Source organism: Mus musculus, chromosome 12 (assembly GCF_000001635.26).
Source record: "Mus musculus strain C57BL/6J chromosome 12, GRCm38.p6 C57BL/6J".
Lineage (NCBI taxonomy): Eukaryota > Metazoa > Chordata > Mammalia > Rodentia > Muridae > Mus > Mus musculus.
The window spans coordinates 108,858,289-108,872,034 of record NC_000078.6 but is presented as its reverse complement, the minus strand read 5'-3'; the positions used below and the strand labels follow the sequence as shown (position 1 = coordinate 108,872,034).

Below are 13,746 nucleotides of genomic sequence, written 5' to 3'. Positions count from 1 at the left end.
GCATGGCATTGTATGTCTGGTGATCTCAGCTCCTACCTGCTGCTCACTTGCGGCATTGTATGTCTGGTGATCTCAGCTCCTACCTGCTGCTCACTTGCGCCCAGTCAGAACTTTGTCTCGCTTTAAGAGTATGGGGTAAAGTTGAATATTAGAAAACACGTTGTCCTTCCTGTTAAGAATTTCTTCTTTTTGTGTTCGTCTCGAGAGGAGGTCTTACTATGCTGCCCTGGCCTTGGATCCCAAGTACTAGTTATGGGGACTGTAGTTATAATCATGTGCCACTACACCCAGCAAGAATTTCCTTAAACACTTGAGCGTTCACTCCTGGGTTACATTTAATCTAGAATCTTATCTGTGATCTAACAAGCCTCCTGGTCCTTTGGGGCTACAAATATAAGGAAGCCAGGCTCTGCTCTTCTCAGAAGGGAAGGATGCAGTCTGAATTTCCTCTCCCTGCCTCCTGCTCACACTTGAGACAGGACCTTCCTTCCAGTGCTCCAGCCCCAGCTCTGCTCCAGCTTGGTCTCATTCTCCCAACCTCTGTGTTGTGGAGGGTGTAGCCCCGGTGAGATGGGGCATAGAGAGCATTGCTGCGGGGCTGGCCTCACCCTGACTGCGCCCACAGGCCGGCTGAGCACACGAAGCCCTTCTTCCTCACCTGCTCCTCTATCCCACAGATCATTATATCATCTATTAGAGGACAGGTGAGTGCTGACGACAGCAAGCAATGAAGTAGTCACTCAGCCACTAGGCACAAGTACCTAAAGGTACCTTTTGTTTGCTGGAAATGGAACTGTGAGCCTTATGAGTGTTAGGCAAGTGGCCGACTAGAACCTACATTTGTAGCCTCTGCAGTTTTTCTTCTAAAAGGATGGCCAGTTAACAGATAATTAGTTGACATTAAGGTCACAGTGTTGGAGATGGGTTAGAGATGATGGCCTGTGCTGCCAGGCCTGTGGGGACTTTTCTGAGTCAATGCTCTTCAAGCCGTGCCGGGCACCTACTATACTGTCTTCCACGTCTGCAGCCCGTGTGTGGAAGGAAGGTCTCCCTGGGGCTGTTGTTCACTTGGGCGACACAGTCAGGTATCCCTCTTGTTAATGTGTAGTCTCAGGCAGTGTAACAGTCATGTGGAGGCTGTCCCCACTGGGAAACTGTGGGCTCCGTTCTGCTCTGACTAGGGAACGTCTTGTGCTGCAGGATCTAGCTAAAAGGCCAGTGTGCAGGTGATCTATGTGCAGGCATCTTGATCCCCAGCATGCTTGACACCCCTCGGTGGCTCATAGCTGCTCTTCCCAGAAGACCTGCTGCACACACTGGCTCTTGTCTTAGCAGCAGACAGACTGTGTCTTCCCAAAGGTTATGCCCTGCACTGTTCTGTCGCTTGCATAACGTGATGGAGGGATGTTCCTACACTGCCCTCACCCTGCTCTCCCAGCACATGAGCCTCTGCCGGCTACTAAGTAGAAGCTCCAGAGAATACCCACTGCTGACCTGCACCCTGTGGACTGCTGTGCCCTGTTCTGCCAGCCCCGGGCCCCGTTGCCCAGAGCCACCCAAGAGCTCTCCATCACACGCCATCTGAGCTGCCCAGAGCTCAGGCATGATGAAAGAAAGGGGGAGAAAAGAAGAAGGCCCAGGCTTTGAGGCTGGGTGAACCTGGTTGGATTTCAACTTCTGTATGCACAGGGCCTGTGACCATGACCTGGAGCCTCAAGCTTCAGCCTTCATTTGAGAAGCTAAGAGCATACTTGTCAAGGGGGGTTGTGCCTGTCACTGTTCCACATCATATGCGCCTTAGCCACTTTTCTGCCACTGTAACAGAGTACCACACATGTGATTGATGAGAACTTCATTTCATGTGTATGAGTGTTTTGCCTGTGTCTTAGGCACAGTGTTTTGCTGTGCAGAGACACCATGATCAGGACAGTTTTTTCAGAGGCTTAGACTATTATAATCATGGCGGGAAGGTGTCAGCACACAGGAGTTGAAGCAGTGGCTGGGAGCTTTCCATGCTTGTCCACAGGGCCTGGCATGGGCTTTTGAAACCTCAAAGCCCACCCACAGAGACTAACTTCCTACTGGCCACACCTTCTCATCCTCACACAGTTCACCAACTAGGGACTGAGCATATAAATACATGAGCCTCTGGGAGCCAATCTCATTCACAATCCACAGGCTGCATGTGTGTCTGTGTACCACATGCATGCAGTGCCCACAGACACCAGAAGGTGGCTTCAGATATCCTGGCACTAGAACTACTTATGGCTGTGAGCCACCACGTGGATGCTGGGGACAAACCCGGGTCCTATGGAAAAGCAGCCAGTGCTCTTAACCACTGTTCCATCTCTCTTAATTCCAATACAGACATTTATTGTACCCAATGCTCAGTCCAGAAGCATGGTACTAGCATCTCACAAGGGCCATTGTCCTGTGTCACCCCCTAGCTGAAGACAGGCAAGCCAATCCTTGAAGAAAAGAGAAAAAGAAGAAGGTGCAACCCGGTCCTTAATCTGTTCACGAGTCAGTGTCCTTGACCTGCGCCTACTGCCGTTACAGTGTTACTTAAATTCCACATTGAGTTCAGCCTGTAACTTTAATTTTTTTCAAATCCTATTTTTAATGATGGTACTTAAAGCCTTTAACCTCCCTTGTTACCCACCACCCACCAGAAGTACTGGAGAAGAAAGGATACAGGGGAAGTGGACCTGTTTAGGAAGGTTCTTTGGAGCAACTCCCATCTGTGTTGCCTGGAAACCAGCAGTTCAGTTCACAGGTCAGCATCGACAGCTCGATCCACTGGCAAACACTTCACAGATACACCAGCAGTGCAGTTTGGTAGAGTCGGGATAGCAACAGCAGTGAGTCGACCTAGCAGAGACAGTCAGGCCTCAGCCTGCAGGAACACCAGAAGACGTTCTCAGCTATGCCTCTCTCAGGAAAGCAAAGATCAGTGAAGACTTGAAACCTACAAGCGTTGCCCAGCTGTACCACCAAGGCAAGCTCTGTTTCTTTCACTCCGTTGAGTTTTACTTATACCCTCCAAATATCACATGTCCCCCAGTGCATCGCCTCAGCATGTGCATCTAATCGCCCGAGTCCTGGGAAGTGGCAAGAAACTGCAGCATACCACCAGAAGTCTTTGTTCTGTTTCTCTGTATGGAATCTGACAAACGCAGCTCAACTATGAGATATAAGACAAACCAAAAGACAAACCAATACATGCCTGGCATTAGCAAAGAATTCATCGCATGTCCTTCCACGTGCTTGCTTTAGCAGAACATCCTTTCTCCTGTGTCTGCTTCAGTGAAACCTCCTTCACCAGTCTGCCTTAGCGCTCCACTTGTGTCCACTTTAACGAAACATTCCTTCATGTGTTTGCCCCAGCAAAACACCATCTAACCAACTTTACAAAGAATGTTAAGTTTCCACTTCATCAGCCTCTAGCATAGCTCCTGCCAGACCCTGCATTCAGTCCACACTTCCCCCCTTTCTGTGTTTCCAGTGCCTAGCAAAGGACTAGGCTGAAGAAAGCAGTGCTGTCAACAAGTCCAGTCTAAGGTGCCACCAGAGGTGGGGGCTAGGGACATGTCTCAGAGGCTTCTGGATTCTGTAGTCACTCAGCATGTACATGGTACACATACATACATACATGCAGGCAGTGCACTCATAAATAAAACTAAAAAAGAAGGCAGCACTCTGGATTCTGCTCATTTCCATGCTCTGTTGCAGCCTGCTGTTCCTCTGGTGTCAGAACAGCTGCCACGGATCTAAGCATCATGTCCATGACCCTCACACCAAACAGTATGGTCCATCCTGTGGCTGAGCATGGTGCCAGCCCTGACCAAAGAACAGAGCACCACTCCAGGAGCACCTGCACAGGGCACACCCTCTGCCGCACCCATCGGTTCCAGAGCATTCCAGCTGGGCACATGTGTCTTCCCACACACTGTCATGTCAGCAGACAGTTGTGGGGCTTCTTGTGTGAGATGCACACAGCATGCTGAGATGTGGACGTTCTGTCAGCTCTGCCCTCTGTGCCTACCTCTGTTCTGACCCTTCCACAGCTCTTCCCAGCACTGGCTAGAGGCGGGGCTGCTGTAGTTGTAGGCCTACAGATGACCTCTCCGTATGTTCCTGTTATCCGGGGCCTGGACACGTGTGGTACCCAGTGTGTTTCTGGCACCGCGCCTCTCTGCTGCCCAGCTTTAGCCCCGCTGCCTTTCATCTCGGGTGTGTCTCTGCTTGTCTCTGCAGGCAGAGCCCGGGCTTCTACAGGAACGTGGTGAAGATTCAGAAGCACGTCACCTTCAACCAAGTGAAAGGCATTTTCGGCTTTACGGACAGTGACTGCATCGGTAAGAGGACCCCTCCGAGGGCAGCAGGCAGAGCTCAGAGGAAGCTAGCCAGCACAGTGCGGCAACGCCAGAGCCTGAGCTAGTGGGCTAACGTACATGGTGTGTGCAGATAGGCGTGCATTCCAAGGATAGATTCATGCATATAGCAAATGCTACCACTGAGCCTCATGCCCAGCCCAAGTGTCTCTGGTAACGCGCCTGCTCAGAGACCTGAGATGCTAGCACTTCATATAAAACATCCAGAGGTGGGTATTCCACCAGACTCAGACAGACAGACATAAGACTGACTGGAATTCTCCAATGTGCTGGTGTGACCCCAATCACTACAGAGCTTGGTAGGGCCCAGGAGAGTGATGGGAGGACAGGTGTATCAGCTGCTCTCTCGTGGGAGTGTTCGCTGGGCCCCAGGTTCTCCAGTTCTAAGAATCTTTAGCTGGGTATGGTGATAGACTCCTTTAATCCTAGCACCCAAAGCCAAGTGGGCAGATCTCTGATTTTGAGGCCAGCCTGATCTATATAATGAGTTCTGAGATAGATGGATGGATAGATACATACATACATACATACAGAGAGAGAGAGAGAGAAGGATTTTGACTAACTGCAGGCCCCTCCTACCCCTCTGTACTGTCCTCCCACGGTCTCACACACACACTGATACATACAGTATTTGCCAACTGTAAACCATGGTTATGTCCTCTACGTGTCTCTGTCATTCCAATGCGTTGGCCTTTGTAGGCCATCATCTCTTTGAGACTTGAGAGAGGCCTCTGTTGTCTGTGCTTGCCTGCTCCTGTCCCCTCCCCTCCTCTTGGATAGCTCAGTCAGATTCATTCCCAGCAAGTGAAGCGTGATCTTCATGCTCTTGAGACATACGTGACACTGGAGTCCTGCCATCAGGGTGATCCACAGTTGAGGTGAGCAGTCCAGGAGCGGTGTCTTGTGAAGAGTCACTGCCCTGCCTGCCTGGCGCCGACTTCAGTCCTCACTCGGTGCATCCCATGCTGTGCACTGTCCACAGAAACACCCTGAGCCTAAATTCACATTTGTAAGAAGGAAGGAGGTGCCTTGCTATGGAGTTGTGAAGAGTAGCGAGCTCCTGGGAATGACCACTGTGGTGACACTGGTGGCCATGACAGCCTGATACATTGAAGGAGAATATGTTCCACAGCCATGCATGGTGTGGACACAGCTGAGCACACCGACCATCGCCATGAAGATGGGACTTGGAGAGGGCTAGGCTTTACCTCCTTTTCTGTGTTTTGTGGCCTTCTTTAGTTTTTCCAGGGGGGAGGAAAACCATTGCTGACTGCCTTAACTGGATTCATTCCCCAGAGCAGTAGGTCGGCCCAGCACACACGAGTGTCTCCCCTCTTTCAGGGAAGATCAGTTTTCCTGCTGTCCAGGCCGCGCCATCGTTCAGCAACTCTTTCCCGAAGATCTTCCGAGACAGGACAGATATCCAGTGCCTCATCCCGTGTGCCATTGACCAGGATCCGTACTTCAGAATGACAAGGGACGTGGCCCCCAGGATCGGCCATCCTAAACCTGCCCTGCTGCACTCGACCTTCTTCCCTGCCCTGCAGGGCGCTCAGACCAAGATGAGTGCCAGTGACCCCAACTCCTCCATCTTCCTCACTGACACGGCCAAGCAGATCAAGAGCAAGGTGAGCTTGGGAGAAGCAGGACGCACGCAGGTTAGCTTACCATATGGTCCCAGACAGCTCCACTCACAACAGTGCTGCATCTCAGCCCCACCCACCCCTACCTCACCCACTTGCACACTGCAGGGAGCTCAGGTTGGGTAGATTGGAAGTTTGGGCTTTTGGTTTTGGTGTTTGGGAGTTTGTTAGTCTTTGATCCCCTTCATTAGGTGAAAGCTTGCAGGCTTTCCTATTTCCTTTTTCTGTGTTTCTCACCAGCACGTTGCTGCAGAAGCAGAGTCCTGTGGTACTTCTTTACAGTCATGATCAGTGAAGCTGTGGTCAGTTACTGTAGAAGATGCTCCTCTATCTGAGCGTCGGGCTGAGCAGGCAGTTTCCATGCTTGAGTTTCCTTCTCCCTCAGCTTCCGGGAGTGCCGGTTTGTTTATTGAGGCAGAGCTGAGAACAGACTAGGCTGCGGCAGAGATCTACCTTCTTCTGCCCTGTGAGTGCTGGGACTGATGGTGTGTGCCACCATGCCTGGCCGGCCGTACTGTTTGAAGCAGAGTCAGGAGACAGTCTGGCCCCTGGGTGCAGAGCTCTTGCCCTGGCACACTGCTCCAGGGTAAGGGCTGTTATCCTCTTGAGTGCTCTCCTGGACAGAACTAGAACATTCTCTCCAACAGGACTGCCATGTCTACTTGAGCCCCGTCTGACAGGCTGGGTACTTGGTAAATATTTACAAGTCATTTGGAAACTAGAACTAGAAAGGAGTTTACACTCCCACATGGTGCAGAGCCCAGTGCTGTTGCTCAGTGCCGAGCTGCCAGTGAGCGAGCCCTCAGGAATACAGGAAGTCCCTGACATTTCCTTTGGACAAATCTAAGTGGAATAAGAGGAACATATTTGGGGAATGTTGTTATACAATAGTCAGAGTTCCTGCCAGGCCCCTAAGCTTTCCAGAAAGTCCCACAAGTTCTGGTTGACAATGGGGACTTTTCATATCTAGCTCTTCCTTCGGAAATGTCTCCCTGCCCTGCCTAGCATGGGAGCTGGTAGGATTGGAGACTTAGGGAGTCTTTCTTTCTCTTTTGCTTTTGTCTGAAACTTGCAGAATGCAGAGCAGGTTTGGGAAGCCGGTTGTGCACAGAGAGTTCTGCTTGGTTTAGGAGTTGGGTGTAGAGGCAGTCTGTGACTCTGGGACGCAAGGGTGAGGTGAGCAGCATGCACAAGAGCAGAGCCAGATGGGTCACAGGCAGGCCCACCTCAGCTCCAGTCACCACAGCAGACGACCTTCAGACAGAATCTCCAGAGCCCAGAGCTGCTCACGCCTCCAGCAGCAGGCTCAGTCTTATAGTGAAGAAGTCTAGCCATTGGTTGATGCAGCTGCTGACAGTCAGTGGCCCTGATTATATTACCCTGTAATCAACAAGGCAAGGGGACTCTGCCACCCCCTCAGCACAAAGCATTTCTGTGCCTGTCAGGTGGATCTCCAACTGGTTGGTATCTTACAATCTTCACTTCTGATATTTTCTCTCTGGATCAGCACTCGCAAGTCAAGGCCTAAGCCTGCTCTTGCGCCAGCCACAGGCTGCGGCATCTGTGTTTCTGACAGACCAGCTTGGCACCAGGGGCCACACAGTCCCACTCAGCTTTCATTAGCTTTCTAGACAGCACACAGACTCAGGGAAATGTCATGTGTGTATCCTAAAGCAGGAAGGCAGTGGGTGAAGACATGGAGAACACGGAATCTGCCCATCTCTGGGCACGTTTGCTCTCGAGTCAGCAGCCTGGAAACCAAGCCATTCTCCAAGAGAACTTAACTGTTAGGAACTGTGTACACGGACAGAATATTCAGGCAAAACATGACTATGGGAACCACCTTAGCAATCCAGGCATCATTTGTAAGGTACAAAGACTGGTAACCTTTACCCCTAATATTCATACCTATTCAGCTAGCCAGCCAGCCAGCCACTTACTCACTTACTTACTTTTCTGAGACAGAATCGCACCTTGTAGCCCAGGCTGGCCTCAGACTACCAGAGAGGCTCCTCTACTACCTGCAGAGGCTCCTGAGTGCCAGGGTTAAAGGTTCACGCCACATCCAGCTCTTCTCATTAGTTCTTCTGTTTGCTTGGAGATGGTGTTTCTCTGTGTTGCCAGGCTGGCCTGGAACTCCTGAACTCAAGCAATCCTCCTGCCTCATCCTCCTGTGTGTTAAAGTAAGTGCCTATCACTGGGCTCAGCTCCGTGTTATTAGTTTCTGGGTTTGTTTGTTTTTCTGTGTATCCGTGTTTCATTTACATGTATATCTGTCCATCACATGAGTGCCTGGTAGGGGCCAGACAAGGGCACCAGATCCTCTGGGACTGGAGTTATAGACAGTAGTTGGTTCTGTGATTAAACTCAGGTCCCCTAGAATAGCATCCAGTGCTCTTAGCCACTGAGCCCTCTCTCCAGGCCCATCTAGGGCTTGTTTGTTTGTTTGTCTGTTTATATTTTGTGTGCATGGGTATTTTGACTACATGTATGTCTATATGAGGGTGTTAAATCCCCCTGGAACAGGAGTTAGAGACAGTTGTGAGCTGCCATGTGGGTGCTGGGAACTGAACCCAGGTCCTCTGGAATTGCAGCCAGTGCTCTTAACCACTGAGCCCTCTCTCCAGCCCCATCTGGGGCTTTCTTAACCATCAGACACATCGAGTGTTTCAGGGTGCAGGCCTCCCTAACAGGCCTTTCCTGCCACCCCATGTTAAGAGTGGAGCTTCCCTCAGCTGTGTTCTGACCACGTGGCTCATGTGCACATGGGGTTGGGTGCTACTCTTCTGCCACCAATGGATACAGCCCCATCTGCCATCCTCTCTGTTGGCCACCAGCTCTGAAGAACCTTTTGGCTTTTCCCTAGATCTTAGCCCATTCTGCTTTGGTTTCCAGACGGTTCTGTGACTCTGGGCAATGGGGGATGGGGACAGGGGTCAAACACCTGCTCTCCTGCTCCTCACCGTGAGTCACTAGTGTAACCCACCCTGTGGGCCCTGACGGATGATGTCCAGGGACAGTGTGGGACTCTGACTGGTCTCTGTGCTGGCACAGGTCAACAAGCATGCATTTTCTGGAGGAAGAGATACTGTGGAGGAGCACAGGCAGTTTGGGGGCAACTGTGAAGTGGATGTATCCTTCATGTATCTGACCTTCTTCCTTGAAGATGACGACAGGCTGGAGCAGATCAGAAAGGTGAGTTGACCCCAGCCCTGCCACCCACCCACATGAGCCCAACAGCCCAGCTGGGCCTTGTTCTTTGCTGGAACAGCCTTCGTGGCCTGGGCTGAGCCAGGCACAGTGGTTCGTACATATTTAGACCGAGCTACTGCTGTCTTCAACAGCATATATACCAGGACTAGAACAATGCAGAGAAGATGAACATGGGCCCTGCACAGAGATGACCACAAGTCCATAAAGTGTCCCATATATAAAACAAAACAAGATCACTCAGATTTGTAACCACACAGGAAGAATCCTTGGATAGTTCACAAAAGAACAAGCATGAAGAGGTCTGTCTTCCTTGTCAGTAGAGAAGTGTAGGTAAACTGCATACTGGCAGATGACTTGAGTGTCCATGGGCCCAGGACAGCCTCTTGGGGAGCAGGTTGAGACAAGCAGAGCCCTGGCCTTGGAATGTTTTCCAAGGAAATCCTATGGAATAGAAAACAACTTTTCATCACACAGAAACAGCAGCAGAGAAATGTGCAAACGTGCACTGTTGTGGGGGTGGAGGAGAGAGAGAGAGAGCCGTCTCAGGGCACTGACTGACCACTGTGAGAGCCGTCTCAGGGCACTGACTGACCACTGTGAGAGCCGTCTCAGGGCACTGACTGACCACTGTGAGAGCCGTCTCAGGGCACTGACTGACCACTGTGAGAGCCGTCTCAGGGCACTGACTGACCACTGTGAGAGCCGTCTTTGGTTGTTAACATTTAAGACAGAATCTTACTGTGTAGCCTTGGAACTCCCTGTATAAACCAGGCTTACGTTAAACTCATGACAATCCTCCTGCCTTAGCTACCTGAGTGCTTGGATTATGGGAGTAAGTATTTAATGGGATTTAGTGACACAGGAGCTAACGCCAAGGGTGGTGAAGAGAGGTGGCAGTGAGAAGGCAGCAAGAGAGGAAGTGACCGTTCACCAGCAGGCTTTGTTTTGTCCACTTGAAGAGTGGCACAGGCAGGCAGAGGAGTCAGGGCACATGGATAGGCTGGAAGCTGCGTGCAGTTCTCCCTGTGTCTTTGGCGACAGTGTATTCTGATGATGGCCTCCGCTCCGCCCAGCTCTGGCTCACTTTCCTCTCTCCACGTGCACTCCCTTTATGGCTCCCATTAGCAAACAGGTTTCTAGGGCTTCTAGGTTATTTAATAATAAACGAAGATAAAACAGACATGAAGAAAAGGATCCCAAGGTGCAGGACACAAGACATTTAATGTCCTATAAGACCCAGGCTACCACGACCCTGTCAACCTAACTCATAAAGGGACATAGGCTGACCCAGAGCTCAGGGAGGGAGAGCATGGACACACGCACGCACGCACACTGCTCACAGTATCAGCCTTCTACAGGATTACACCAGCGGAGCCATGCTCACCGGGGAGCTCAAGAAGACGCTCATAGACGTCCTTCAGCCCCTGATCGCAGAGCACCAGGCCCGACGCAAGGCGGTCACTGAGGAGACCGTGAAGGAGTTCATGACGCCCCGGCAGCTGTCCTTCCACTTCCAGTAATGTCTCTTTTCTGTGGCAAGCCTGTCTGTAACCCACCCTGTCAAATCAAGTCACACTCCCAATAGGCTTCTCACGTGGTAATTCCTGGACCTGGGTCTCTGTGCACGTGTGCATCCTGGATGCTGTTTCTTCTCTGATGTCTCCCCGTCTGTTGTCTGCTACGGGTGATCAAGCGATGCTAATGTTGTGTGGTCAGATAGAACCCCAGCCCGCAGTCTCTCCCACAAAGAGCCCAGAGGTAGTGCTTCCCTGGCCCACAGAAGACTGTCCAGCTAGCAGCCTGGGGTTCCAGAACAAATTCTGAAATGTATTCCAGTTTTTCTTTAAAGTGCGTGTGCCCGGTTGGCCACGGTGGGGTGCACTGTATCATCTCTGTTCTCAGGAGGCTGAGACACGAGGTCTGAGCCAGCCTGGTAGTAATCTGCCTTTGATTCTGCTGCTGTGGAGTCACAATGTCATTACTGTAAAACTGAACACTGCTGTGAGGAACTGACAAGGAGACATGTAGTGGGACATGCCGCTGCTCCAGCCCACGCCCCCCCCCACACACGCACACACACTTACATGTAATGTGTGCAAACTTTGCTTTATACTTGGCTAAGAAGCCATCAGCTTTGTTCTGAAGGTGTAGCTCAGTAGTAGAGCACTCGCCTAGCACGCCTGCTGGCCCGGGTTCAGTCTCCTGCCCCACGAAGCCGGGCGGATAACTGAGCTCTCTGCTTTTAACCCTGATTATGGACCAGGCTGGGTCTTTCCACTAACCTGAGGCTGAGGTAGCTAACCTCCAGCTCCCGTGTGCCGTCCACTCCAAAATCATGCTTGCGCCCTTGGTGTACTAACTTCCCCACAGATGGCCCAGACTCCACCCTGTGACGTGCAGGGCTGCAGCTCCTGACCCCCGGGTCCTGAGGACGGCTTGTTCCCTTTGCAGGTGCTTCTGCTTTGACACTTGACTGACGGGGAGGGCAGGCCAGAGCAGTGTGCTGGCCATGCCTCAGGCCGTTGACCATAGCTAGACAGAAAAGAACAGCAGCCGTCCAGGCCGCAGCGTTCTCCCTCTGGGCGGGCTGCATGGAATGAGCCTCCACTCAGAGTCTTGGAAAAGCAGAAGCCGTACCTCAGGGAAAGCCCCTGGTTGAAGTGTCTGTCCTCTCTGAAGGCACAAGGGCCACTCTGAGTGTTCTGTCCTTGCATCATTTTTAGGAAAAAACAATAAACTTTGTTGAGCTCCTGTCTGTCACTGTCTGACCAAGCAGGCCACAGAGGAACGTGGACTTGCTAAAGGCCTACGCACTACACCTACTGCTAAGGCTGTAGCTGTTCCCATTGGCGGGGGGTGGGGGGCAGCACTTAGGAAAATTGGGAGCTGTGAAATCCCATGGTGCTTAGAGGCAGGCTCCTAGGGATCATTGTGTGGGGCCACTTGTCCTAAGAAGCCCCCCTGCTCCCTGAGATGGCTGTTCCACCTTGTTTGACAGTCTCACAGCCTGAGGAGAGTGTGTGCGTGTGACGTACCATTTGCAGCCAGCTGGGTACTCAGATTCTGTAGTGGGCAGCGCAGGCCTGAGCCAGCGGTGCGGTGAGACCCGGCCATAATGGAAGCTGCTTCACCCTATCCACCTGTCCTCGTCTGCAGTCAGGCAGACATGACCTGTCCAAGGCCAGACAGTGAGTTTACTGCTGAGCAGTCTGTTCTGGCTTAATCCTGAGAACACTAAGATTTGCACCCTGGGAAGCCAAGCTCTTGGACTCAGAGCCTGAGAGTGTCAAAGTGTGGCGTGGAGGTGGCCCCCTCCCATTAGACTGACCACACTTCCCAGGCCAACACCTCACCTACCTGGGTGTGGCCAAAGGTGGCCAAACAGAGAGAGGATTGCCTTGCTCTCTTGCTGTGGTCCAAGATGACCAATGCCACTCAAATAATGCCCTGACATTGAAGCACCATTGCACCCATGGAACGTTCTAGTGTGGAGGTGAGAAAGACATTGCTGTCGTCTGATGGCTTAGGTGGGATCCTGGGCCCAGGGAGGAATGAGGGCCCAGGCCATCCCATCCCCCGTCAGCCACAACTGGGTGAGTCACTTGTCCTCCTGCGAGCTCCATCTCCTCCATGTAAAAATACAAAGGTGATGCCCAAGGCTGCTGCTCCTCAGAGTGAAGGTAGCCTCAAGTCTGCAACATCCACTGCCACATTCGCCAAAAACCTGTGGTCTCTCTGAGCTCCCTGAAAGTTATGCAGGCTATTTAATGGGGCAGCCTGGAATAGTGTCCAGTACCAAATGGTTCAGAGAATTCCAGGAAGAACAGCCTTCATTCTAAGGGGCATCTGTATCACACAGATGGGGCTGTGAGCCCCTCTGACAGGGACAGATGATAGCTCTAGATATCCAGGGGTAAGCAGGGGCCCATAGGGCTGCAGCCAGCACACACTGTGCGAGCACTCGAGGGCAGCTTTTAGCTCTCACTGGAAAAGACAACTACAACTTGATTTTTCTGGTTGAGGTAGCCCTGTAGGGAGAGCAGCTCTTCTCGTGAGTCACTCGGGCAGCCGGCTCCTTCTCCCTGACTTTGATGCTTCTGGCAGCAGGAGTAAGGCCAGGGATGCTAACTTTATGCCTAAAATCCTTGCACTTGGCAGGCTGAGGCTAGAAGACAAGAATGTGAAGCCAACCTGGGCTATACAGTGAGCTCCAGGCACTTCCTGCTAAGTCACTTGCTTCATCAGTGGCAGCCTGGAGACCTAGGTTAGGCTAGCAGCTTAGCAGTTGGGGTCAGCAGGAACCAGAGCACAGCCCTGGGAACACGGGACATGAGAGCCAAGAGGCTGAGCTAACCTCCCACAACAGAATGAGTGACATGCCAGGGGCAGTGTCTCAGTCTTAATTTCAGCCTTTAGGAGGCAGGAACAGACGGATATCTGAGTTTGAGGCCATCCTGGTCTACATAGCACATTCCAGGCCAGCCAAGACTATATCG

General features: G+C 51.8%; 1 protein-coding gene and 1 non-coding gene across 5 annotated transcripts in view; both read left to right on the top strand.

The window, feature by feature from the left end:
- Window positions 1-12,005, top strand: part of Wars (tryptophanyl-tRNA synthetase) — a 34,146-nt gene extending 22,141 nt beyond the window's left edge. For 2 of the 4 annotated variants that reach the window (XM_006515819.2, NM_011710.3), the window contains exons 7-11: window positions 4,258-4,358; window positions 5,736-6,022; window positions 9,092-9,232; window positions 10,609-10,766; window positions 11,702-12,005. In XM_006515819.2, the coding sequence (XP_006515882.1) occupies window positions 4,258-4,358; window positions 5,736-6,022; window positions 9,092-9,232; window positions 10,609-10,766; window positions 11,702-11,723 (709 nt within the window). In that variant the 3' untranslated portion in view covers window positions 11,724-12,005. Of the gene's footprint in view, window positions 1-4,257; window positions 4,359-5,735; window positions 6,023-9,091; window positions 9,233-10,608 lie in introns of all 4 variants that reach the window. The other 2 variants (NM_001164314.1, NM_001164488.1) reach the window with 1 other exon arrangement.
- On the top strand, window positions 9,368-9,471 carry Gm22079. The gene has a single exon (XR_003950308.1). It is a non-coding gene; the product is annotated as a U6 spliceosomal RNA (small nuclear RNA).
- Window positions 12,006-13,746: the final 1,741 nt, after the last annotated feature.